Below are 26,617 nucleotides of genomic sequence, written 5' to 3'. Positions count from 1 at the left end.
GATTATATAGAATCATCCTATTAACTACCATCCGCCTCCTGCTCCTTCCATTTGCTGCCGTAAACAGTAAGATGGAACCGCCTGGGATTTCAGTAAAATTCAAAGCGGAAAATGCCAGAGGTCATATTGCCCCAACTCAAGGTGCGTTTTGCCCCAACAGTTTTTCAGCACCCAAAACGTAACACTTTTTCAAATTGTTTATTTGATTCGTTAATATTGATATCACGCGGACCAAAACTTGGCGTCTCTTAGCCAAATAGGTAAACTAACTTTCAAAACGCAAGATTATGGGTGTCTTGTCAATCTTAGCTATAGCGCCACGTTTGCTTAGGGGGTGCATATTACCCCACCTTCCCCTATATCATACGCAATGACAAACCCGTCTCAGGCGAAAAATCATTTGAATAAAAGAAACGAAAAAGAAGATTAATGCTCAGTATAATGTTCCTTACTTTACCAACCTAATGTGTTTTCAAAGAGCGACTGTTTTCAAAGCATTCAAGCTGTTTCTAACAAAAGCCATAATCGGAATATAAAAAGGCGTATTGTTGAAGAAATAAAGCACATCCATCATGGAACCAGTCTTATGACATAATGATGCCTTATCAATGCGTGTCTGGCAGGAGCTTGACATTCGTCTATTCCGCAAATTGAAATTCAATTGGCTCCTCGTTATTTACGTTGCTAATAAACCATGAGCGCACACACACTCACCTGTTGGAGAAGTACGACGATGTCGATAGGGATGCCTTCCAAGAAAGAAGAATTAACAATTAATCCTGAAGCACACCTTTTCCCAGGGCGTGCAGCAATTTGATGCGTCGTCGGTTTGATTTCCTTCCGTAAGCCGTTCCCACCGAGACGAGTTTTTAATTAAAATTTCTCTTCTTTAGATTCTCCTTCGGCCTGTTGGCGCGCGCACGCCAAGCAGCGGCTTTTCACAAATGGCCCATTCTATTTCGAGGGTCTGGTTCTATGGTCGGTGTTATTTCCCTCTCGAAACATGCATCAGAATAGCGCGTTCGGCTTCGTCGGTCACTTCGCTCCAGAGCACGAATTGGCACTGCAATAACTGATTGAAATTCTAATTAAAATTTGTTCGAGTAATTTTCTAATTTGCCACAAATGAGTTTTTAACATACTCCATTATCGCTTCCGGATGTGTCTGTCTCTTTCTGTTCGACCAGCTGCGAAGTATGCCGCCGTTTGGTGGCAAATGGCGTTCGTTGGTCATGTTCTTGTGTTGGCCCCGAGCCGACCTGGTGTCTCGTTTTCGTTTCGCACTTGGGTCGATTTCCTGCTTGTCAGCAAATGTTCGCCTGGCCCTAAGTCGACCCCCGTCTTCGATGACCAGCGTGGGGCTGGGGCGGGTTGGAAAAAGTTTTACGGCGTGAAATGGAAGGTGTGATGACGATACTCTGCTATGCCGACAATGACACTCTAAACTCTTTAGGAATTCATTAGGGGTTACATTAAAGGTATGACTGATCTTTTGGAAATAGGGGAATGAATTTCCATTTCATTATATTTCATAAATTAATCTGATTGTGGAAACGACCGACTAATTGACAAAATTATCCCTCTTCGGACCTAAAACAAGATAAAAATAAGTGGAGTGATAATTTTTCATCCGACGTTTCAACCCTCTTTGTTTTGGCCTTCGTCAGGGAGATTATAGAGGTACCACTACTTGGTTGTCGCCGGTTGCTTGGCGCTAGATTGTCGGGTTTGGTGAATTTAGTATTGTATTGACTTTTAAGTTGGGTAGATGGTGAGGGTATAATTTTGGAAATTTTATTTTGCCACTGCGCCAAACACTAACATTGCGCGCAGCGAAGGCTGCAAGCTAGAATGCGAACCAATGTCGGCCCACCGGCAATGCAATGCGACTAGCACCCCACCCAGTAAACTGGATGGTATTCAGCCGCCTGGTAGGTTCCAACTACCTGAGAAACACAATCTCCCAACAGTCAAACCTATCGAACAAACCTTGAATGTATTCGAAAACGCAGTTTACTGGGCCGAAGACTACTGCATTCGGTGGGTCCCAGTGAGACACAAATTCACTCACATCGACGACGGAACCCTCAATTAATTCAACAACGAAGCACCGTCCAAAGCCAGCCCAACGGACCGGCTGCCTGCTGAAAAACCTGGAAGTCTTACTACTAAACAGACATGTCATTGATGGACGGATAGACGTGATCAAGAAAAGGCAGTTCTCAAACCACCTCAACCATCGGGGTAACCCAAGTCCTAAGAGGGTGTCCAAGATTCCTAAGAAGAAGCCTCTCCCCAAACCGTCGCTAAAGGAAACACCGGCGGCATTCTGGTCTCCCCGCCGAAGAAAACGAACGCCATCGCCCACAAGTTCATAGAAGCACACAACATCGGTGCGAGAATGCAGAGGTTCCGAAAACTATCGTCCAATTCGAGACGTTCGAAGATTCACCTTTCGACGGCTAAATCAAAGAGGGCGAAGTCGGGGCACCGGTCAAGCGGTCGAAGACCATGAGGGCCACGGGCAAGAACAACATATTTAACCAGGTTCTGAAAAGGCTCTTCAGTAAGGTGTACCGGTTCCTGACGGTAGGCTTCCACAGGTGTCTCCAACTGGGATAACAACCTTCCATCTGTTGGAGTAATGTAGTGTCAGCCCCCTGTAATAATGATGACAGCTGAGTGAGTGTGTGTTTGTCTGTGTATTGTGGAAAACTGACGAAGCATAATTGCTAATGTATTGGATGTTTACTTGACCATGTAAATATGTCAATTTCTTGATTTTGCTTTGGCTGACCAAGCCATGTGGGAAATTACACTGTTGAAAATGCTTTGACATCCATGTGCACAACAGAACATGTGCTCGATGAACAAATTGAGATTTGAAATTATGAAAAGAAATCCACGTACTCCGGTGAGACTCGAACTCACGACTCCCAATTCGCTAGACGGGCGCTTCTATTCCTTCAAGCTACGGAGTCACTCGACTATCTCCGTCGCCAGCAGGCCTAGAACTGTGTACTGTGCACAACAGACAATGTGTTAGATGTTCATCTAATCCCATCCGAAGGGGGTTTGGATTGTGAAAAGAAGATAACCATGTGCGATTGTGGAATCGAGTTCAGTTCTAGGCCTGCTGGCGACGGAGATAGTCGAGTGACTCCGTAGCTTGAAGGAATAGAAGCGCCCGTCTAGCGAATTGGGAGTCGTGAGTTCGAGTCTCACCGGAGTACGTGGATTTCTTTTCATAATTTCAAATCTCAATTTGTTCATCGAGCACATGTTCTGTTGTGCACATGGATGTCAAAGCATTTTCAACCATGTAAATATGTTTGTTATTTAGTCCGTACTAGTCCGTCGTTGAATATAGAGGCGTAGCAAAACGCATTCGGTGTTATTTTTTCTTCTATCACACTAATCCCCCGTGGACGACTGCTATTCGGTCGGTTATAGAGAACTGTGTCCACTGCGCCTGGGATTTCCAACAGGTTATGGGCCCAGAAAAGAAGAAAATGCGGTGAAAATGTTCTCTGGTCGAAGAGGCATACGTGAATATAAACTGAGTTTACTGTGTGAACGTTCTGATTGAATCATCCCTGGTGGATGTAAAGCGTGCTGAAGTTAATGGGAAGCTGTTGAGTTTGGAAGAAAGTGTTGCCTAGAGAACGACTAGTTACGGACGTCGCTTGGTGAATTTTGCTCCAGGAGGAGGAGGAGAACAGTTGCGCTGTTGTTGTATCAGAAACATTTTTCGTGATTGCATTTTGTTGACGCGAGTGAAACAACCCAGTACGGAGAAAGTTAGGTGTTAGACACTGTTAGACATTTGTTAGAAAGCTCAAGGCAGTAGAAACGGTGGAAACCAAAAGAACTGCACAGTGGTCGAAAAGAGTGTTTGTTCGTGACTCTTTTTTCATATAATAAACATGACGGAAGCGAAAGTGGTGTTTGAGCGGTTAAATGATTTTAACTGGGCGACGTGGCGGTTTCGGATGGAATTGATGTTGATGAAGGAAGATTTGTGGTCGTCAGTGAAAGATCCGAAACCGGATCCGGCAGATACTACTTCAACATGGACGCGAAAAGATGAGAAAGCTCGTGCAATGATAGGACTGGCACTTGAAGATGGACAGTTGAGTCATATCATGGACGCTGTAAGTGCTAGTGACATGTGGGAGCGGCTCAAGGGCTACCATGAGCGTGGGTCGTTGTCGAATAAGATTCATGTTCTGCGACAACTGTGTTCAATGCGACTCGACGAAGAGGGAAACATGTCAGACCATTTGACGAAGGCATCGGAGTTTTTTCACCGTTTGGCGAGGATGGGAGAACCACTAAAAGAGCATTTGGTTGTTGCGATTTTGCTGTCCAGTTTGCCTGAATGTTATAGCCCACTCGTTACTGCTCTGGAAGGCAGACCGGAAGAGGATCTGAAGGTGGACTACGTAAGAGGAAAATTGTTGGATGACTGGCGGAGAAAAGACGAAGTCCGGAGGCAGAAGAATGTCCCACAAAATGTGATGAAAGCTGCTGTTGAACGGAGGAGCATTGTCTGGACGTGTTTTCATTGCGGAAAGGAAGGCCATCTGAGGAGGAATTGTCCAGTTTTACAAGCGGAAACAGATGCGGAGGTGAGGAAGCGAAGAGAAAGAGTGAAGTCGATGGCGGTGCAATCGTCGGATGCAGAGTGTAGTAGCAGTAGTCGAGGAGTATGTTTCACGACTACTACCGGAAGTGATGTGACGAAACAAGGAAGATGGATCATCGACACGGGGTGTACGCAGCATATGACTGGGTCGGTACGAAGCTTTGCAGACAGGTTTCCGTGGAAGGAGAAGATATTATTAGCGGACGGACGTACAGTAACGGCCAAAAGTATTGGACAGGGGAAAATAGTTGGACGCGGATCAGAAGATGAAACTGTGGAAATTAAGCTGAAAGGGCTACTGTACGTGCCAGAGTTGACCGGAAGTGTTCTGTCAGTAAGCCGGATAACCGATGAAGGATATTCTGTAGTGTTTGGACCGAGAGATTGTCAGATCGTGAAGAATGATTCAGTTGTTGCTGTTGGTAAGAAAAACGATGGTTTGTACTATCTGACGCAGTAGGATCGACGAGTTAGTCTTTGCTTTGAGCCAGGAGGAGACCATTGAGGTCCAGTGGGCTGCACTAAGGAGGAGTGTTGGAGTAATGTAGTGTCAGCCCCCTGTAATAATGATGACAGCTGAGTGAGTGTGTGTTTGTCTGTGTATTGTGGAAAACTGACGAAGCATAATTGCTAATGTATTGGATGTTTACTTGACCATGTAAATATGTTTGTTATTTAGTCCGTACTAGTCCGTCGTTGAATATAGAGGCGTAGCAAAACGCATTCGGTGTTATTTTTTCTTCTATCACACTAATCCCCCGTGGACGACTGCTATTCGGTCGGTTATAGAGAACTGTGTCCACTGCGCCTGGGATTTCCAACACCATCCAGGTCTAAGGTAGGTAAAGTTATTCCCATCCAGACACCCGGGAAACCCCAAACAACGCGACAAACTATCGACGAACAAGACCTCATCGTTTCGGAGCAGTTCGGAACAACGAGGGCACATCAGTTGATCCTCAGTTGATCCGAGTGGAAAACGTCATCCATCGTAACACTGCCCTTTCCAACAACACAGCGATGGTCCTCCTGGACTCCAACAAGCCCTTAGATAACGTCTGGCACGACGGATTCCCGACCTAACTGACGAGAAAAGATAGAAATTATGTCGACAATCGATCATTCCGAGTCCATCTCGCAGGTACATAGCCCAAGTGGTCCCAGCCGAAGTTCTTCAATTCAGTTTTCTGGGCCCGATCCTGTACAATCTGTACACGCTAGACATTCCGCCTCTCCCCGTTGGGTGCATATTGGCACTCTACGTTGATGATTGTGTGAACGGTCGCATGTCCAAGAACTCTTAAACTCCAGCTTCACCAGGGTGTAACGGCTTACGTCGACTACCTCAAGGTATACGAAACCAAGAGCTAGGCTATCGTCTTCCGGCATCGACCATCACCGAAGCTCCTCTTTCCACCAGACTGCTACATTCGGATCAACGGCCCCGTTGTCCCCTGGTCAGACGAAGTCGGTTATCTGGGATAGTAAGAGGACCTACCGGACACACACCGTAAACCTGAGGAACGGGTGCATTGACCTATTGAAGTGACTATATCCACTGATCTCTCGGCGTTCCCGACTGTCACAATGGAACAAGCTGGCCGTTTTCAAAAGCATCATTGCCCCGTTGGTGAACTACGCTATGCCAGTATGGGGCACGTGTGCGGAAACCAGCAAGAAGAAGCTGAAGATGATCCAGAACCGGCTGCTCCTCCTAATTCTGAGCGCCCCTTTCGATGCGAGGATCAACGAGCTGCGTCGAAACGTAGGATACAAGACCGTTAATGAGCGGATAGGAGATGCAATCGATGGCTTCATCGTAAGCGCAGCGCAGTCGGATAACCCGCACATCCGAGCGGTGGAGAGTTCGGTTGACAGCGGCATCCAGCTGTTAGACGACTGCGTTAGCCTCACTCTCGCGAGTTGGCAATAATCTGGCTGTAAAACGGAAGCGAGAGGCATCGCTTTCACCAGAAGACAACAAGGGAGCGCTGGTAGCCGACCCTCCATTTCCCCCAAAGTTTTTATATTTGTATAGTGTGAAAAAAGAAAGGTTTGTTTATTTTTTGCAGAATTTTTTTTTTTTTCTAAAAACGATTTTTGCGAGAACTGAAAGAGGCTCTCGATTGGAATCGTTTGCTGCGTGAACAAGTTGTCCGAATTTCTGCTGGTACTAATTCTGTGTCCTAGTTCTAGAATGCGTCCTAGCACTGCGTGAGTGGATTCTTCGATGCTATCTACAATGAACAACGTTCTGCCGCAACTGAAATCGATAAGCAGGCGTTTGCTTATTGGAAGGACATTCTGATTTCTTCCCTGCAATCTATTAACGCTGTAGATAAACAGACCAAATTCGAAGTGTTAACCCTAGTCGTGCATTGGGGTCAGTATGACCCAGACAGACACGCTGAGCTTGTACTGCATCAGCGGGGTGAACTTTAGCTAATCCACGAAGAAGGTTAAGTCCGGACCGAAACTTCGCGAAATATTCCAAGCAACCTCTTCTACTCCGGGAAAGCTTGAAGAACAAACTTAGCCATTTGCCAACGCAATAGCTCGCTTCGATCACTACCACGGATCCAGAACTTACACCCTTCCTCTACACGGAAAACTGATGGTGAAGGCTCGAATCGAATGGATACGGAAAGCAGCCTCAATTTCATTCGGCTTGTAGGATCGGAGGCAAAACTGTGGTTACGGACAAGATGAGGAAATGGAAGCCGTGGTGCAAGTATATTTCAAACCGAAGTATAACACAATAAATTGTAAATATCAGGGTTAGTTAGAACTGTGTTACATTTTTTCTTAGAAACTTCTAGTCGGGTACCGTTTGTTATGAATCTCATATGATATTTCGAAGAACTACTCAGTTCTTCAGTTTCCCTACATCGTTAGGTACACCCCCAACGCTCCAAGCTCAGTTTTCGTGGAACTTCAAAGCAACACTTCCTCGTACAATTTTCTATAATTTATTTCGCAGTGTAATCCATTTTCTACGGAAGTAATCAGCTGCGTTAGGAAGCTACAAGAAGCAACTTGAGCCCAATTCCATTCATCACGGTTGCCACCTTGTATCGCTGTCCATCATTTTAATACTCGGAACGATGAGTCACGTAAGAACATCACGAGCAGCACCATGAGGATGGGAAATCCCATCGTAAAAAGATGAATGAAACAAGTTCAAGGAAAGCACTTATCTAGCTTGGACCACATCCAACGTCAATCAGTGACGGACGAGAAACGAAATGAACCCAGTCTCGGCCAAACTCAAACTTGCTTCACGTTGTGCCGTCATCGATTTCTCTTCAGCGCTTCTCTTCCAACAACAGTTCCAGCACCCCCGAGAGGGGGAGTGTTACGTATTCAAATTCAATGTCAATAAAACGTGTTTAATATATCCGTTTTGAGAGCAGCTCGCTTTCTGCTTAGCCCAAGCCCGAGGGACCTGCAGTGGTCATGCTCAAACTACGTCACGATTTTGGAGATGGGATTATGTAAAACGCAAAAATATTAAGGCTCTATACAAAAGGGATGGCGGTTGCAACTGGTCAAGTTTTACGAGACGTAATTTATGTATCAACCCCTGACGGAAGTGAACAATGCAAGAGATATGATTTCGACTTGGACAGCTCTTTTTAAGTGGCTTACGATGCGACGGTTTTTGCGGAAATGACCCATGGCAAGCTCGAGGTTTGGCGCCTAAAAGGAAATAACAAGTTCATTTCGCTCGCCGAATTAGGCAAATGGCTCGTAAGGTCATTACCAAGATTTTGTGACTTCATTCACTACCTATAATGAACGTAGCACTCACCTCAGTGTCGTTTGTGGCTGCGAAATGCAGAAATGATTTTCAATGTCATAAAGCCGGGCTTTTCATAAATGCATGTTAGTTTGTTCCACAATGTGCAAACGGTGGATTATCCTGCTGAAAGCCTGATGGATATAAGTAATAATTTTAAAACTTTTAATAGATCTAACACCACGTTGTTCTAAGCAGATTAGTAGAATTTTTTTTTTCAATAAGCTCATTGAAGGAAACATCAAACTTTGGCTTGCAACACGATGTCTTTGAGGGATGCGTTGAGCTTCTGGTGGAGTATCTGTATCGTGTATCTTGAAAACTTGAAAATGGCTCTTCCAGTCTTGACAAAATTCAAATACAGCTATTTAATCTTGTCCTTGTCCAAATCGCTCTGCAGTCTTTGTCAAACCAATTGTTCCTATGACTCCGTACCACATACCCGATACAGATAATCTTCGATATAACGAACCCTCGATACAGTTTGGATTTGTTCATTGGATATCAACTGCGCCACGATTAGCGAATCGTATTCGTTAGTTGGGGCAGTTGACAGCTGATCGACTTTCTATACGGGGTGTGCTAATAGCTTGGTTTCTTTCGTCATTCCACGATCAGGGGCAGAAAATAATTTCTGCTGAGTTTCTCAAGTCCTCCATAGTTTCTACAATATCCATCTTTGACTAGTGGTTTTGGTAAAGTTATATATTATGGTCACTGCACCAAATCACAGTCGCGACTATAAGCACACGTGAAGTTGCAGATGGGAAATAAATTTGAATCAATTGGTTATATTGCGCATCATTAAGCTAATTAAGAGCTAAAATATGCACTACATAATTCGAATCGAGTTGCGACACATAAAATAGTAAAATGTCGTAACAAAACCACTCGATAAAACAATAATAGTAAAATATGAAAAATATGTTATTTTATTTTGGTAATTGGAATACCATACTTTTTAACAAATTCATTTCGTTAGAGCGGCTGGAAATAATCCGAATAGCACATGATTTTGTTCATGTATCGTATCCAGAATGCAAAACTTCGAAATTTATGACGTTATTCCTTTACGAATGTTTATCCTCTTAACTTTTATTTCATTAGAGGGATTCACTTAACAGCGTAAACTGATTAAACTGATTAAACGTCGCGATCACCAAAGCAATCTTTGATTATTTCATTCGAAAAATCATGAAACATTTCAAATAAGCACAGAAAACAAACAAACAACAACTGTCATTTCAAATTAACAGTGAACCATCGGATGAACTTTGACAGGTAAATGAACTAAAACAACTTGTATTTTTATGGTCACTACCCGAGCAAAGTCCAACAACAAAATTACAGCAAATCGAAAACATAATTTGTATTCAGCAACAAATTGATATCACATTTTGAGCTTCACTTAATTTGATTTCAAATTTTGTTTCGGTTTGCTGTCATTTTCAGTTAATGTAAATATTTAGTGTTAGAATAGTTTTAAATCTTTTAGTAAACTATATAAAGTAATTCTAGATATATATCATTAGTGCAATGATATTATTGCATTAATGATTTGATACCAACCGGGAAACTATACATTTAAAGATTTTTCATTCTCCTTGTGCTGATATTGTGTATTTAGACAAAAATTGTTGGCAGGTCGCTGACAAACTGGCAACTTTGCTCACTTCCGAAGTTATGATTTCATCAAAAATCGTATTCTAGCAACACTGCAACTGATCAATCAAAACACAAACAAACATTTCTGCATCTACCAAAATCGTAATCAGTGTCTGCTGCCGTAATAAACATTTTGTACGTTTTAAATGAAAGCTATGGACGGAAGCCTGGACGGGACCACCGTAGGGAAGTCGGATGGAACACTTGAGGTACAGAGTTTCTCGTTACTAGAGCAAGCATTTGTTCGTGTGGATACTGCAGCAACGGAATGCCAACGTTATTGTCCTGGCTTAAGTATTGAAAGCGAAAGCCCAGCAGCTACTTAAGAATTTTCAACAACGCGGATGCCTTGAAGGAAATCAGTTTTTCGCATCGAGTAGATGGTGGACCCGAAAAATCAGCTGACTTAAGATGTCAAATAAAAAGGTCCATTTTGATGATAAAAGTCGGAACCTCGTTCCAGCCTTCGTCCTACGTTAACATTGCGGTTATGTCTGAGAAATTACCGACCCCTAGTTTTTTTTTCACTTAGTTCTCACTTAGGTGCTAACTGGGGTAACACGGTAACACGGGTGATTTATGTCACGAGATGACACACACTATGAAGCGGCTGTCATTTTTGTTTTTGTTTCCATCTACTGTCAAATTCCTTTTGCTAGATTTTCAGTTGTTACTCTCAATTCTTTAGAAATTCAGAATTGTTTAGTGTCCGCTAGGAAGAGAAAAAAGCAACTTCGACATACCTACATCATGGCAATGTTTGCAGACGAAGAATTTGCTATTATCGCCGTTGCGAAGATTTGGAACCGCCAAAGAAAAAGCGTTGATTCTGGGTGCACGAAGCGTGGACGCCGAACAGAAGGTGAATTTTAACGCTGTTCAAGGAGCTTCATACCGATGGAGACAAGTTCTGAAAATATTTCAGGATGTCTAAAGAATGCTTCAATTGTATCGTGAAAAGAAACGCCCCAGTCATTTGCAAACAGAATACTGATTTCCGCACTGCAGTGACGCTCAAAGAGTTTGTTTGAGGTACGTTTTCAATTTTGTTTTTTTAATTATAATAGTTATTTATGCAACAAGTTGCAAAATGATGATTTTTTCAGCACGAGTTTTGTTGCCGAGTTGGATAAATACGACGAGTGCTGAAAAAATCGAGTTTTGCAACGAATTGCATACAAAGTTTTTTGTAATTACGAAAAACACCCATTCAGTGCGATCTTTTCTAGCTACACAAACATGTATCAGTAGGAACCACGTGCGCGCGCTCATGCTTGTCGGCGTAGTTTTTTGTTTAATCAGGTAGGCTCTGGTGTAGTAGGCGTCACCAACAATCGAGCTCCCGTTGTCAAACAGTTGTGTGCCGGCAAAAGCAAAAGCAGATTCAGCAGCTGCCTCTACACTTAATTTGTAGTTCGAATCCGAATTGAAATCGTCCTGATTCAGATTCAAGCTGCTCAGTAGATGTAGAGGCAGAGGCTGAATCTGCGGAAGGCATTATGGTAAGTAAAAAGTGCGTACGAGCAAAAGTGCCGAAAAGTGCTACTTTTCAGCACTCTTAAGAGTGCCGAAAAGTAGTACTTTTCGGCACACTTGCATTAGAGGTGAAAAGTAGGCCATTTCAGCATACTTCAGCCAACTGAAATGTTCAACTTTTCACAACGTAATTACAAAAAATATTTTTTTAAAATCCCAAAATATTGAAGGGGTGAAAAAAAAACATGGCGGCCAATGACTCCATTGGCTTTTTCGCCTTTTCAGGTAATTTGATGAACGGTTAGCAACACGTAGTGTTCTGGAACCGGTTCCGGGTGTCCTGGATCACAGCTTTATAGATATTCTGATAATAATAATGACCGGTTATCATGGAAGTAGGCTCAGACCACATTAACCCTAGCAGGATGTTAGGGTCAATATGGCCCAGACAGACTCGCTGAACGTACACTACGCCATCGTGGTGCGCCTAGATCTAGCTAAACATCCTAGGAGGGTTAAAGACTACCGGTAGTGTTCCAGAACCGGTTAAGGGTGTACCGCCTGAAGTGATAAAATGTAGAATGAACTAAACTATGCGGCACATTAAATAGCGACTTTTTTATAATCTGATGAACGGTCGCATGAAAATAGTCTCAGGCCACATCTTAAACTAGTAATATTGTTCCGGAACCGGTTGCGGTTGATCCATCGGAAGTGGACAAATATACGATTTATTGTTTCTGAAGTAGATGTCTGTCTTTTTCAAATGGTTTTATGTTGTTTAGCAGTGCTTATATCCCGATATGTAGAACTGGTATTCATTCCTCCTCTAAATATCAAACTATACGTCTGTCTACGTATCGAAATCTTAATAATTCTATTACATGTGTAGTATCGAGAATTAATGATGTCGCTGTTGTAGGTTGTTTGATTCTGGCTTGTTTTCGGCGCTTAAAGAATCCGCCAAAGCGACAAGTTGTTCTTGATCGTTGTAGGAATACGAAGACTTCGGAACTGGGGCCATGTGCTGCGATAAGGTGACACCCTTCAGATTTCTCCCGAAATTCCGGGGTGTTGACACGTTGGCCTTCGTTGTTTAGATCGGATTACCGAACCAGATTTTCAGGCAGTCCTGAATAAACCTAGATGTGAATATACGCTTTGTTGTCATCAGGCATTTGTGCATACAACCAGCCCCAACGCCAGCGGTACTTACAATCTACATAGTAGCAAGTGTGGTATACATATAATAATTTCACATCAATTTTAACACAAACTTTGAAAGTCTCTTAACCTACTCTTGCTCGAAACGGCTCATATCATGAGAACATCCAGTGATTTTTTTGGTGCTTAAATCATGTTTCCATTACTCCATAATCCAATTTCAAACACTCGGAGGCGAGAGCGAAACTGTTCGACTGACACAATGTAATCCGAATCCATTTGTACGACAGGCAGACAGACAGACCGACCGACTGACAGTCACATTCCCATACACACGTGCAGCGGAAAAGCGGATCGAGCGGAAGCTCAGTTCATAATAGAAATGAGATTTGACTGTATCTCGGGTGCTTTATGGCGCTTGACATAATCGTAAAGTATCGCTTTAAAATTGCAATCGCGTGGAAAGAGGTCTTCGCTTCGCCCCATCCATGCCATGGCGGGAGTGGAGTTTTATTGCAAAATCCATTCTAGGTTTTCCTTTTCGTTTGTCCGGACGAACCACGATGATATAACGTGACCTTTCTCACTCTGTCTCTTTCTACTTTTGTCGTTTCCTAGGTTATGGACACATTGCACCGAAGACGCATATGGGTAAAATATCGACGATATTTTACGCCATTCTGGGAATCCCTTTGATGCTGCTTTGTCTGTCCAATATCGGTGACATTATGGCCAGCTCGTTCAGGTGAGTGAACACGATTGGAAGCGAAGGCGATTCATGTTGTTGAGAATTCATTTGATGTTGAGCTGCATGTACGAGGGTTGAGAAATACTTAGTAGTAGATTCTGCCATCGTCAATTTCAAAGTAGAACTCAGTTTTGCACTCTTGATATTTATCCTCTAAAAACGTTTGTTCAAAACGGATTAAATGACACAGTTAGCTTCCAATCAAATAAAAGGATAAGAAGAAGGTAACTTCCCAAAACGACTTGCGGCCAAAAAGCTTATGATAATTTCTTTGCCGCATCCATTCAACAATCTTGTCAGGAAAATCTTATTATACTGATCCCACTACTATTCCTTGGTATTCAGTTCCTTTGCTACCTACTGAGAATCCGTTTTCCGGTTTTTCTTCTGCTACCAGGTTCCTTTACTGGAGAGTTTGCTGCTATGTGTGCACCAGAGAACCGAAACGATCCAACTCCCGCCGGAGCCGAGGCGGCCGGGGCACCGTACGACAGGGGTGAGTAATAAAGTATTAAGAAATCGAGATTTACATAAGATCGGTATTGAAATAATGCTTTTCGGGTTTCCTTCCGATTCGTTTCAACGTCGTCTTTCTGTTTGCGAGGGAAGTTTTATTTTTCAATTGAATGCAACGCAACAGTGTGCAACAGTAAAGTGGTCGTAAAATATCTGTAGATGCTCGGTTCAATGAAAATATGTGGCCATCTGAATTCGACAGTTCTTGTTTTTTATTTTTGTGGGGTTAAGGGTCGTCCTCTACAAAAAAAAAGTGAAAGCCAGGACTACTCTTTCTTCGACCCACTAAACAACATTCCCATGGTCGCCAAACTTTTCATCTCTCTGGAACCACCTAGAAGGCATTGCTTCAGAGAGGGGCTAGTGCAAATCGCACTCTCAAGGTTAGCTGCGTAGCCTGCAGTAACGAACATCGATGACTCACTTTGGGGAGTCCACTAAGGTAGCATGTTGGCGCTTAGCCAGTTTCCCGAGTGGTCCTCACCACTCCCTTTGTCCTCCGAAGGCAGGTTGGGTCGCCACCACGCCTGCTTTTAACTGCACAGCGAGTGTCAAGAACTGATACCGCGTGCACAGCGATTTGACCTTCCCGCAAGTAAGGCCCTATCAGCAAGCACACAGAAGGACGTGCCGACATGGGGCATCCACCTGCCCCGACCTTGCCGAGGACCCCTTTCCAACCGCGGGCTCGGATCCAACCCAGTAGACCGACGCCACGATAGCAGCGCTTCCAGGATGTTCTTCCTGCGGCCACATAATCGCTGTAAGGGTCAATTTCGACCGCAGGGCACCGGTATGACCTACGTAGCGGACTCCGAGCCCTAGGACCACCTCATGTATAGCGTCTGCACAAGCCATTCTCCGAGTCCACGTACCACCTCCTCTGTAGCTCCAAGACGCTGTGAATGATAGCCGTTGAAACGACATTCCAGCCAAACTCATCCCTTAACAAACTCTGGACAAGATTATCCGGAGTTTTGTCCACCCCGCTTGTGGCAAGCATGCGGTCCCGCATTGTGCGAAAACGCGTCCACACGAACAAAACGTATTCCGCCGCTTCCTCTGAACCAGCACAAACCGGACAATCGGGAGAAACCGCATAACCGAAACGATGTAGATACTGTAGGAAGTAACCATGGCCAGAAAGGATCTGATGAATCAGGTGGAATGTCACTGCCCCATGACGCCTGTTAACCCAATTATCTGTCCTCGGGATCAACCTATGCGTCCACCTTCCTTTGGTGGAACTGTCCCACGCGCGCTGCCATTCGACCATGGTGGCCAATCTAGCAGTCCTGCGTTAAAGGCATACGCGCTTTTCGAAGCACTCTATGTCTTCCCTAATAAGGGTTCCGATAGGCACCATACCAGTGATGACGCAGAATGCCTCGTGTGTCTCGGTGCGATACGCGCTCGCAACCCTCAGGTACATTAGCCTATAAGTACGTTCCAGCTTACCACAGTAGCTTTTGGTACTTAGCGCCGTGTCCCAAGCTCGGCCGCCATACCTTAGTATGGACGTAGCGGCACTAGCCAGAAGCTTGCGCTTACTGGCACACACCGCAGAGCTATTCCCAACAAATATTTTTGCTGAAATAGAGTGAAACAATCCACGATTAAAGCTTAGTTTCTTGTTGCCAAGTAGAGCGCTTAAGTAAAATTCCACCTTTTTCCGCAAGTAATTTTGACAACTGATCCAGTATGGGGAGAAACGTCACTTTTCCTTACGGAATAATAGCGCGGACTATTTTTCCGCAAGGAAAAGTGACAGCTCCATTTGATTCACACGGGAGGCGTTACGAGTGTTAAACTTTTTTCCTTACTTGCCATCTGCGAACTGCACAAGTAATTTTGAAGCGGAATCATTACTTGACCATTACTTGTCCTATCTTTTTGCACAGTACGTACGAAGTGGAAACTAGCCATAAGCAAACTCTAGCTTAAGAAACTATTACTCATTAGTTCAAGGGAAAGGTCCGATACGCGGAACCGAAACGTCGGGCTATGCCAAACTAGCCGCTTCAATGCTCTTAGACTGAGAAAGCCACAACAGTTCAACATTTCCTCCAGTCGTATACCTTCTCCATTACTCAGCTAGTTCTGTTACTTGGGTTGGACATCATCCGGGACAGTGCCGCTGTAGCTGTAGAGGCTCTTTTGCAGGCGTAATCAACGTGACTACCAAAGGTTAGTTTATCGTGAGCGCATCGACGTGATAGTGCAATCGTCTACTACACTGATCATCGCTTGCTCCGACTTCCAGTTGTTCACAACCATAACCTCAGTTTTGTGATGATCCAACTCCAGTTCCCAAGATCGCCTCCACAACCTTGATCGAGTGGGTAGTAGTCAACTCCACTTCTTCGATCGACTCACCGTAGACTTCAAGCGTAATGTCGTCAGCAAAGCTGACGATCTCCACTCCCAACGGGAACTCTAACCTCAACATCTTGTCGTACATGACATTTCATAGCACCGGTCATGTGAAAGCACTTCTGACCTACCTCTGTGTCATAAACTAGTACTAGATTCGGAAAGTAACTTCCGAGAATCTTGTACAGGTACCCGTGTATCCCGAAACGCAGGAGCGCATCGACAAGAGCCACCCAACTGGCACTACTGAAGGCGTTCCTTACATCCTGATTCACTACTGCACAGTAGCGAATCCCCTTCCTCTGGAGCGCTATCTCGGCGGTTTTTGTAACCGACTTCCTCTTCTGGAAGCCGTACTGGCTACTCGAGAGACCATTTACATCCTCGGTGTGCCTCAACATTCTATTGAGGATGATCTTCTCGAGCACTTTCCCCGCCGTGTCCATCAAGCATATTGGTGTATACGTAGACGGGTCTCCAGGTGGTTTCCCCGCCTTTGGCAATAGAACTAGGATCTGTCTCCATGCTTCTGGGAAGACTCCCTCGTCCAGGCATTTCTGCATAGCAGACCTGAAAATCTCAGGAGCCTCTGCAATAGGTACTTTCAAGGTCAGGTTCGAAACTCTGCCCGGACCTGGGGCTTAACGTACGCTACTGGACATTGCTATCCCCGTAAGTTCCACATCGTTGATGCACTTCTCATCGTCAGTCCCAATCCCCGGATGTCCTACGAAAGGAGGCCAAGGACTTGGATCATAACGCAGAAAAAAGCACCTCGACGATCCCTTTCAACATCTCCGGAGACTACTCTGTACAAATTTCATTCAAAGGTTGTTTAAGGATTCGAATCATTACTTGAGTAAGGATGCAAACCAATGCACGATGAAAACATGAGCGCCGCCAACACCGGTCACAGTCAGTGGTGAATTAAAACATTTCAAGTGGTGAATTAGTATGAGAAACTAAGGTACCCCGGGGCAAGTTGAAACGGGTGGGGCAAGATGAAACACGAAGTTTTGAAATAGATTTCAAAACAATCTGGGAATTTATCCTTCGCTAAAGGATTGATTCAATAAAATACCATGTATTATGGCGATCGAACTGTTTATCATCATTAGAAAACATCATGTTAACCCATTGTTTCATCTTGCCCCACCCGCTTCTACTTGCCCCGGTGTACCTTAACCGATTGCAGTGCCATGCTATTGCCACTTGTGTTGCCGATGAAATATTCCTTACACAAAATTCAGATTGGACTTGGGCGTCTGTTCTCTGTGATTTTAGCTTGCCGCCTTTATTTCAGTCTTCAGCGCGGCGTTTTCGCTCTTCCTCTGATCCTGCTCGTTGCATCCGCCGCCTAGCCCGTAGACAGGCGCGGCGCAGATCCACAATTGCTTCGCACATTGACCTTCACGTACTTCCCAGCTTACAACGGTAGCTGTCGGTAAGTAGTGCCGTGCCCAAGTTGGCCTAAGTACGGACGAGGCGGCACTACTCAGAGTGCACCGCAGAGCTGTAGGATGAGTGGGAGCCTCAGAAAATACTTGCGCTACACTAATAAGTTCTTGAATAAGGTGTACTGATTTACGCACTTGAATTGCGTAACAGAGCTGGTGCACGCATAAATATCGAGCATAATGTGAGCTAACAGCGACGGCATTACATCCTCTTAATAGGTCAAGTGACCCTGACTGGCCCAAAAGTAGAATTGCACCACCAGAGAAGCGCAGATGAGTGGTGCAGACCTCAGGCGAGCGCTGAACAGCAACAGAAGTGGGCTACCTAAGAGCAACAAGGTGTGTTGATCGGGTACACCAGCGGGCGGAACTCTATCAGCAAGGGCCTTGAGCAGGGCCTGCCAAAACTCCGCAAGTCGGTGACACTGGTCACTGGGGCGAAACTGATGCGCGCACGGAGAAGAGGTCTACCCAAACAGACAGCTTCCTCACAGAGAAACAGACGTAACACAAATTTCATTGAAAAACATCGTTACGAAATCAGGAGCAAAAACGATACCAGCGCCGCGAGTGGTCAATTGACCAACTACCATATATTTGAATCAACCGTTAAAAAGGTACACGTGTTCGATGAGAAGCGAGTGGACTATGACGTCTGTTTCTCTGAGGCTTCCTCTTCGCATACAGCTCGCTACAGCCTTAGGTGTAAAGGCAAACTCCCTATGGCTCGAGCTGCATGGCTATATGAAAGTGAAACACCTTACCAGCAAAACGTGACCCACAGGAAGCAGAGTTAGGCAGTACGTCCAAGGGGAAGCGATTGTCAGAGCGAGTTGACAGGCACCCAAGACGGCTGCAAAAGGCGCAGAAGGCCAGGAACATGCTGGAATAGGGGAAAGAGAAGCCCTAGATAACGATCAGAAAACTTCTAAGAAATCGTGAAAGCTGCGATAAATGCGACCTCGATTGGAGCAAACTCTGCAGAAAGTGCCAAGAGGAAGGCTACATCGTCAAGAAGGGCAACTCGGCTCCAAAATGCGATGGGTGGGCTTGAATCCCTAGGGACGCGTGAAATATCCATCAGCGGGCAACAGTGCAGGTTGGTGAGATACTTACCTTACCGATCAGGCTAAGGCAGGGGTGGCCTCTGCTGTACATAGAAGCCTTCTCCATTCCACTCGGTCCATGGCTGATTGCCTCCAATTCCGCACTCTGCGTAGGGTCCGCAGATCGTCCTCCACTTGGTCAACCCACCTAGCTCGCTGCGCACCACGTCTTCTTGTACCGGTCGGATGACTCTCGAGAACCATTTAAGTCGGGTTGCTATCCGACATCCTGATAACGTGGCCCTATTTATTTTTTTTAGATAGTTAACTTCGTGTGACGGCGAACTTTGTTCGATCGTAGAGTTCTGCGGAGTCCAAAGTAAGCACGATTTCCTGCCACAATGCGCCTCTGAATTTCTCTGTTGGTGTCGTTGTCGTCGGTCACCAGTGAGCCCAAGTACACGAATTCTTCAACCACCTCGATTTCATCACCGTCGATATAAATTTGGGGTGGCGGGCGCGGAGATTCCTCCCTGGAGCCCTTTGCTATCATGTACTTTGTCCAGGCTTGACAGAAACTCCCTCGCGAGAAAATGAGGAAGCGATTTTAGCGATTTTCTGAGGAGTGAAAATAAAACTAAGAAATCACAACGCAAATCCTCAACACCACCGAACGCGAGCTTGCCGCGCCGTGAAGAGTTCGTCCAACACTCATTGTTGGCGAACCACTGTGTAGTTTTTCGAACCCGAAGGCGTGAGTACACGGTACGCCCTTCGCAATAATCATCCGTCATGCGTTGACGGCTGATGAAGAACTGTCATTAGGCACTAGAAAGGAGAAACAGTTTTTTGAGATCACAAGTATAGCGACAAACTTGTAGCTAAAGATGTAGCTCCCTCGCGACGAGGCAGAAGCAAAACATCGCTCTAGAGCACGTTGCAAAACTCTTTTGATTTTGAGGAGGATTATCAAGACTGACTTTGTCTTCGACACATTAATGACTAATCCGATTTGCCTGGCTTCACTCTTTAGTCGGATGTACGTTTCCGCCATCGTCTCAAATTTACGAGCTATAATATCAATATCATCAGCGAAACCAAGCAGCTGAACGGACTTCGTGAAAATCGTTTCACTCACTCTCCTTATTACACCATCTAACACAATGTTGAACAGCAAGCACGAAAGACCATCACCTTGCCGTAACCCTTTGTGAGATTCGAAGGGACTCGAGAGTGTCCCTGATACTCGAACTACGCACATCACTCGATCCATCGTCACCTTGATTAATCGTATTAGTTTATTCGGGAATCCGTATTCGTGCATAATCTGCCATAGCTGTTCTCGATCGATTGTATCATACGCCGGTTTGAAATCGATGAACAATTGATGTTTGGGCACGTTGTATTCGCGGCACTTCTGCAACACCTGGCGGATGGCGAACATCTGCTCCGTTGCAGCACGTTCACCCATGAATCCAGCCTGATATTGCCCCACGAATTCTTTTGCAATCGGTGATAGACGGTGGTATTAAATTTCGAGAGAATATCTTGTAGGCAGCGCTCAGTAGTGTGATCGCGCGATAGTTCCCGCAATCCAACTTGTCGCCCTTTTTGTAGATGGGACACACGATACCTTCCATCCACTCCTCCGGTAATACTTCCTCCTCCCAAATTTTGGAAATGACCCAGTGTAGTGTTCTCACCAGTGCTTCTCCACCGTGTTTCATTAACTCGCTTGGTAGTTGATCTGCTCCAGTGGCTTTGTTGTTGGTGAGATGGCTGAGTCTTAATCACTGAGTTTCTGAGGCGATCGGTCTCGCAGTCAAGTACAGATATCGCCTTGCTGGCGGACCCGTACCACATTCACATCGACAACGGGAACTGGGTGGCCAATAAGACTAAACTTGCGGTGATCTGTATAACTGATCGGTTTCAAGTTTAAAACGCACTGTCGGGATTGCGGACGAAGACGGTTACAGCCGGAGTTCATCGATAGACTTCGAGTGCGGCGCCGCAAGACGATCAATACCAAAGAATGAGTGCCTATCAGTGCAACGGTGCTCTACCAGTCAGTCAACACGAATCCCCGGGTGAGTTAGACCAAGACGAAATGCTCGTCAGCACCTCCGAGATTTTCACGCGCCCAGAACCAAGACCACGGCCTTCCATCCCCTACGGCCAAATCGGCCAAAAGAATGCTGCCCGGGTAATAAACGAGGAACCCATCGCAATAGCGAAGTCACTCGAGGTGAACAAGCCACCGGATCCAGATGGTATTCCGACCGTAACTATTAAGGCTGCCATCGAGGCACGCTCTGGTATATGTTCAGAATGGCTATGCGGATGTGCCTGAACAGAGGTGAGTTTTTAGAAAGCTGGAAAAGACAACTGCTGGTTCTACTGCTCAAAAGCGAGAAGGCCCCTGGCGACTCGTCGGTGTACAGACCAGTCAATCTACAGGACACCGCTGCGAAGCTGTTAGAGCATATTATTCTTTCGAGGCTCACGATATGCACAGACAGGTCATATGACTCTAGGCTCTTGGGTAACAAGTTTGACTTGGGGAAAGAACGATCGACGGCTAACACTATCAGTTTAGTAACTAAAATGGCCGAGATAGCGCCCCAAAATAAATAAATGGGAATCCGCTACTGCGTAGTCGTCATGCTAGAGGTGCAAAATGCGTTCAAGAGCGTAAGCTGAGTCGCCTTCGAGAGTGTCATCTAGGAGTACTGGAAAAGGGAATGTCTATGCCGGATCAAAGAGTGTTTCTCCCGGAATATGGTGCTCCTCTACCGAGGAAGTAGCGATAAGCTTCAACATCAGCTTAGGGGTATCTCAGGGGTCATTTGTAGCCCGTAGACAGACATGGCGCAGGATTACAATGAGTCTTCTAGTACATTGTTGGCTTCCATTTTAGTTGATTTCCGCTACAACTCCAGATGGCTTGGCTTAAAAAGGCATGAAGCGTAGAGAGCGCGATGCACAGACCACGTGGATCGTCATCTGTTGAACGATGGGAGTAACCAAGGTTGGAGAGCTGCTATCGCAAACCTTGTGATATTGTGGCAAACTTTCGATTCAGAATTGTCATTATATGACAATGGTCATATGAAATGAATTATATGACATTAATGTAGCCCTGCGGTGTACGCGAATCCAAATTTATTATTTTATCACCGCACCCAGTATTTAGGATGTTTACCTGCTTGAGATGGAATGCTATTGCGCTCGGCCAAGCCCGAGAAAGAAATCCATGCTCGAAGCCGTAGTTGGAACGATGATAGAGAAAAGTTAAACAAAAAGCTTCCTTGATCTTGTGGCAACAACAGCCAGCGTCGGCATCCTGCCATTGAGAACCTTTTTGCCATAGTTAGGGTACCTATTCAGATGCCTACGTTCTTAGAACCAAAGAAATACACTTTTCCACTCTGAGTGGTTGATGTTGATATCGGTTTGCATCGTCGTCGTCGTCGTCGTCTTGGAGTTTTCACTTTGGAATTTTTCTCTCTTCTGGTTTCTTTTTCAGGCGAAGCTCGATGCGTTCACAGCCAGGACAGGGCACCAGCATCCGGCGGTCGGTTCGGAACTCGCAACGGTCGGCTGATTCCGGTTTCGATCCTTTCTACGAGCCCGGCATGGCGCACGCATACTCGGATACGGACTGCAGGTAATTAGATTGTTGATATTAAATGGAACGTCCTTTGATATGGCAGACATGGGGGAATATGTATGTTTAATCAGTGATAACGTGAACGAACCTCTGAAACTTTGTTCCAGTAGTGAGAGAAAACAGTTTTGCAATCAACAGGAACCACAACAACAGGTTTTTGATATGTTTATTATTTATCCGTTTGATAAATCCAGGAATTAAATGTGGATAAAGCATTGTCCACTTAGAATCCGGACGCATGGCATATTTTCTAGGGACGCTCTCAATGATCACAATCTTCATTCTTTTACAGCAGTCTTATCCTACACTAGTCCTCTTTTAACTGTGAAAATTTCATCGATTTTCTCGCAACGAGTGAAAAGTTATTTTAGATTGAAGACAAGAGAAGGAAAAAAATCTTGCACAAACACGTTGAAAATTCAGCGTGGTCAAGTACGGCAGTCGCAAAAAATGTTAATATCTCCAAAACCATTAAGTGTGTTGTGCCCAGATGTTGTCAGTCATGGCATTAAGAAGTGTCCCAGAAGATTAAAGCTTGGGTTCATTGATTAATCTGCTCGGAATTTGAAGATTTGGCAAGAAGCACGAAATCTGGGCATCGTTTTTTAAAAACAAGATGATGAGAACAAATTTATACAAGGATGACAGCCTCAATAACCGCGTGCTGCTTTTCATAGACGCACACAAGGGATCTATAGAGGTTTTACCTATTTCGATGATCTGTCACGGCAGCCGGAGCCGTTCAGTGGTTTCGTTATGGATGGGTAGCATTTATTAACGAAAAAACACTAAAATTTCGCGTTCACTCTATTCACCAAATTGCCTCTCATTTCGTAATAAGAAAAACTTTTTTAATTTTTTCTTCGGAATCCTAATCAGACTAATCAAGGCACTCAGAAAATTGCATAGACGACCTGATTGTTGGACAAACTAGCTGAAGGGGTTGATTCTAAAATTTACCACCGTTGTGCAGATTTTTAAGGAAGTTAACACGGAAAAAGTGAAAAAATGTATTTGAAATAAAAATAAATAATTTCAATGTAATTTTTCCATGAAACTACAATAAATAATCTTTGTTTTGAGGGCTTTACCTTTTATGTTTGTTATTCCATCCCTGAGATATACGTGATTTTGTCCGTCCGGATTCTAAGTGGACAATGCCTTACCTTGGCGTAGCCTGTTTATCGTGGAGTGGAGCAGTTCTTGATGGGTTTGAGTTGTAAAGCATTTTTCCTTTTGAAGAAATGTCAATGTGTAAATACATACTATGATTAGTTCCCAACTTTTTACTGAGTTCTCAATAGCAGATTTAACTCGGTAAGCTCGGTTGTCTCTTTCACTGAAATAATGCACACGAGCTAACGAGTTCGACAAGTTAGATATCAAGAATTACTGATGAACGGTTATATTGAAATGCATATTTCCGTGCATCGACAGTATATTGGCAATACTATTTCCTACCCTGAGGGATTAACGCCAAATTGTGATGGGCATACCATTTCCTGACTCGCGATCTGCAGAGAAATGTTAATAGTTCTACCAGATAAACCCACAAGACGCTAATAATAGGTCACCCTGGGCGTATAAATTAATATAACTGCAGCTTGTCATTATCATATCGTCTGTAAACAAATCGCGTGCAAACACACCAGCACCGCAACTAATGAGCTCCCCGGCTATTGTTGTAGAGTGTGTGGAGTGCTGCACTTTGGCTTGTCGGAACCTACCTACCTTACAACAGAGCCGGGCGGCGCAAAACAGCCGACTGTGCCGTGATAATGTACTTGTTGAAATGAGCTGACATTGTCGCATCTGTCGGTCGACATGGCTAGCAGCATTAGGAAGGAATTATCGTCATCATCCTCTGCAGGAATGCACCAGGCTCCTGGCACCCGACCCGCTTTGGAGAGGATTAAGTAGCTAGCATGTCGGAGCGCGTTCGTTGTGCTGAATTAATTACATTGTTTGCTGTCGACGAGCAATCTGAGCGAGCATATGCAAAACAGTTAATTTACTTAACTAAATAAGAACAAGCAATCCAGCTATCTTGCTGTTGAGGACATCATCATCAACCAAGGTGCAGAAGTTATAGAATTTCAGAATTTGCAACATATCTGCTTCTTCGTACAATTAGAGATACTTCAATACTATCCGAGGTAAGTTTATGGCGATTTTAGAAGGCCACGACAAATCAATTGCTCGAACACAGACAAACAGGCGTAACACTCTTCAAACGATGAATTTAAATTTTATTTGATTACCGCGATCCTTCCATCAGAGGCGCTAGTATTCAATCGCTTTGACGTGTACTAGTGTACACTTTGCTGAATGATAAAAATGAACTTTGCAGACGATTTGTGTAGAAGTTTTTTTTTTCTTTATTAAAGTGGCTTTTTGCCCGAGGCGAGTTCGCCACTATGCTGTTGATATTTAAACATTTTTCTTAAAACTTGTTTCCAATACAATAATGCTTCGCTGGGTTTCGAGCCATTATCCGTGTGAATCGTTGTCCTCCCGTACGAGTTAGGGCAGTTCGGGCTTCTTTCAGATCGCACTGTACAGGCCCGCTTCCCTACACTGAACTAAAACTTCCTCCTTGAATCGTCTGCAATGCGATACGCTCTCGCCCTTTAACGAAAGTCAGTTCAAAATCGGATGATCGGCATATGGTTGAGTTCATCATCGGATGACGAGCAACCGTATGATATAATCCGAATATAGGATGATGTCCATATTAAGATGGAAAAAGAGAAATACAGTAACCGAAACATGATCTTTTGTAATCGATTTGATTTTCTGTTCGAAAACGAAGCATTTCGGTTTCAATGGTGTTCAAAAATCATCCGCAAATCAGAAAACAAGTCAGAAGACCTGTGAGATGTGCCTGATTAGTAAAATGCGAAAATAGTTTAAAATCATTTTGGATAAACGTTTATTAATAAAATATTTTGTTAACTTCATATTAAGCTGATACAATTTTAGGCCCTCGCGCTCCCTTACAAACTCTTAAAAATATTTGTAGACAGCCTCGGTGCGGAACAATGATCCAGCGTTTATTCGCTCCGGTGAAATCTGGAATCATGATCGCCGCCGACAATGAATGATGGCCTCCCAGCGCTGAGCGGTTCTGTTGCGATTTACTCCAGAACTGGCGCTCTGCCGCCGTTGCTCCCAACCTAAACAGCTGCCTCACTGTCTTCCCACGATTTCGTCTACACAAATCCGTTCATGTTTACTGTGGGTAAAACGAACGAAAGCATTATAATTTATTCGATTATAAACATACATTTCACTTACCTGCCTGATTTTTGATCCGTGCTTGTCTTTACTTGTTGAGAAATTTTCAATTATGGCGTCACTCTACCTGACTTCCACAGAAACGCTTGCACAAACGTCGTTGCTGCAGAAGAAAAACATTCCATGAGCGGATGATTACTGTTGTGGGGCACCTCCGTATCGAATTCAAGCCACTATCGAGATGATCTTCCGTTGCTGCCAAGCAATACGAAAATCGAATGACAGCTCATACACACTCAAGCAGAAAACCATTTGGCGCCAAGATGATAGTCATACAAACTTAAGAGGATTCGTATTTCGCTCGTTTTTGTCATTCAGAAACGAAAGGATTCGTTTTAACAACTGAGCGAATGACAAATCAGACGATAACAAGAGGATGTTTTGGTTCAGTGTAAGGAAAGTTATGAGGATCGTTTCGCTGTCCCGTTCATTCTGTAGAGCTGTTCTGATACTGGTGATTCCATATTGTTGTCTCAGGTGTTCGTAGGATGGGCAGTTGCAGATAAAGTGTTCTACAGAATTGTGAACTCTGCAGAAGTCGAACTGCTTTCGGAAGCCTCGACCGCCGCCTTCGAAATTGTGCGAGACTCGGGTATGACCGATTCTAACTCTTGAGAGTATGCGTTGGTCTCGCCTGTTCGGCAGGTCCTTCCAGCTATCGGTATGTATTTTTACTTTCCGCGTGAAGCTTTCTCTATCATGGTGCCATTCGATGGACCATGCTTCTTTCACCTTCCGTTTCAGCCACAGCTTTA

At 44.5% G+C, this 26,617-nt stretch overlaps 1 protein-coding gene across 2 annotated transcripts in view; it reads left to right on the top strand.

Moving 5' to 3' along the window:
• LOC109397776 (uncharacterized) overlaps window positions 1-26,617 on the top strand; it is a 344,947-nt gene that overhangs the window by 281,964 nt on the left and 36,366 nt on the right. For both annotated transcript variants that reach the window (XM_062859222.1, XM_062859221.1), the window contains exons 5-7: window positions 13,371-13,497; window positions 13,898-13,996; window positions 22,422-22,562. In XM_062859222.1, the coding sequence (XP_062715206.1) occupies window positions 13,371-13,497; window positions 13,898-13,996; window positions 22,422-22,562 (367 nt within the window). The remainder of the gene's footprint in view (window positions 1-13,370; window positions 13,498-13,897; window positions 13,997-22,421; window positions 22,563-26,617) is intronic.

This window comes from Aedes albopictus, chromosome 3 (assembly GCF_035046485.1).
Source record: "Aedes albopictus strain Foshan chromosome 3, AalbF5, whole genome shotgun sequence".
Classification (NCBI taxonomy): Eukaryota; Metazoa; Arthropoda; class Insecta; order Diptera; family Culicidae; genus Aedes; species Aedes albopictus.
This window is presented reverse-complemented; position numbering and strand designations above follow the sequence as displayed.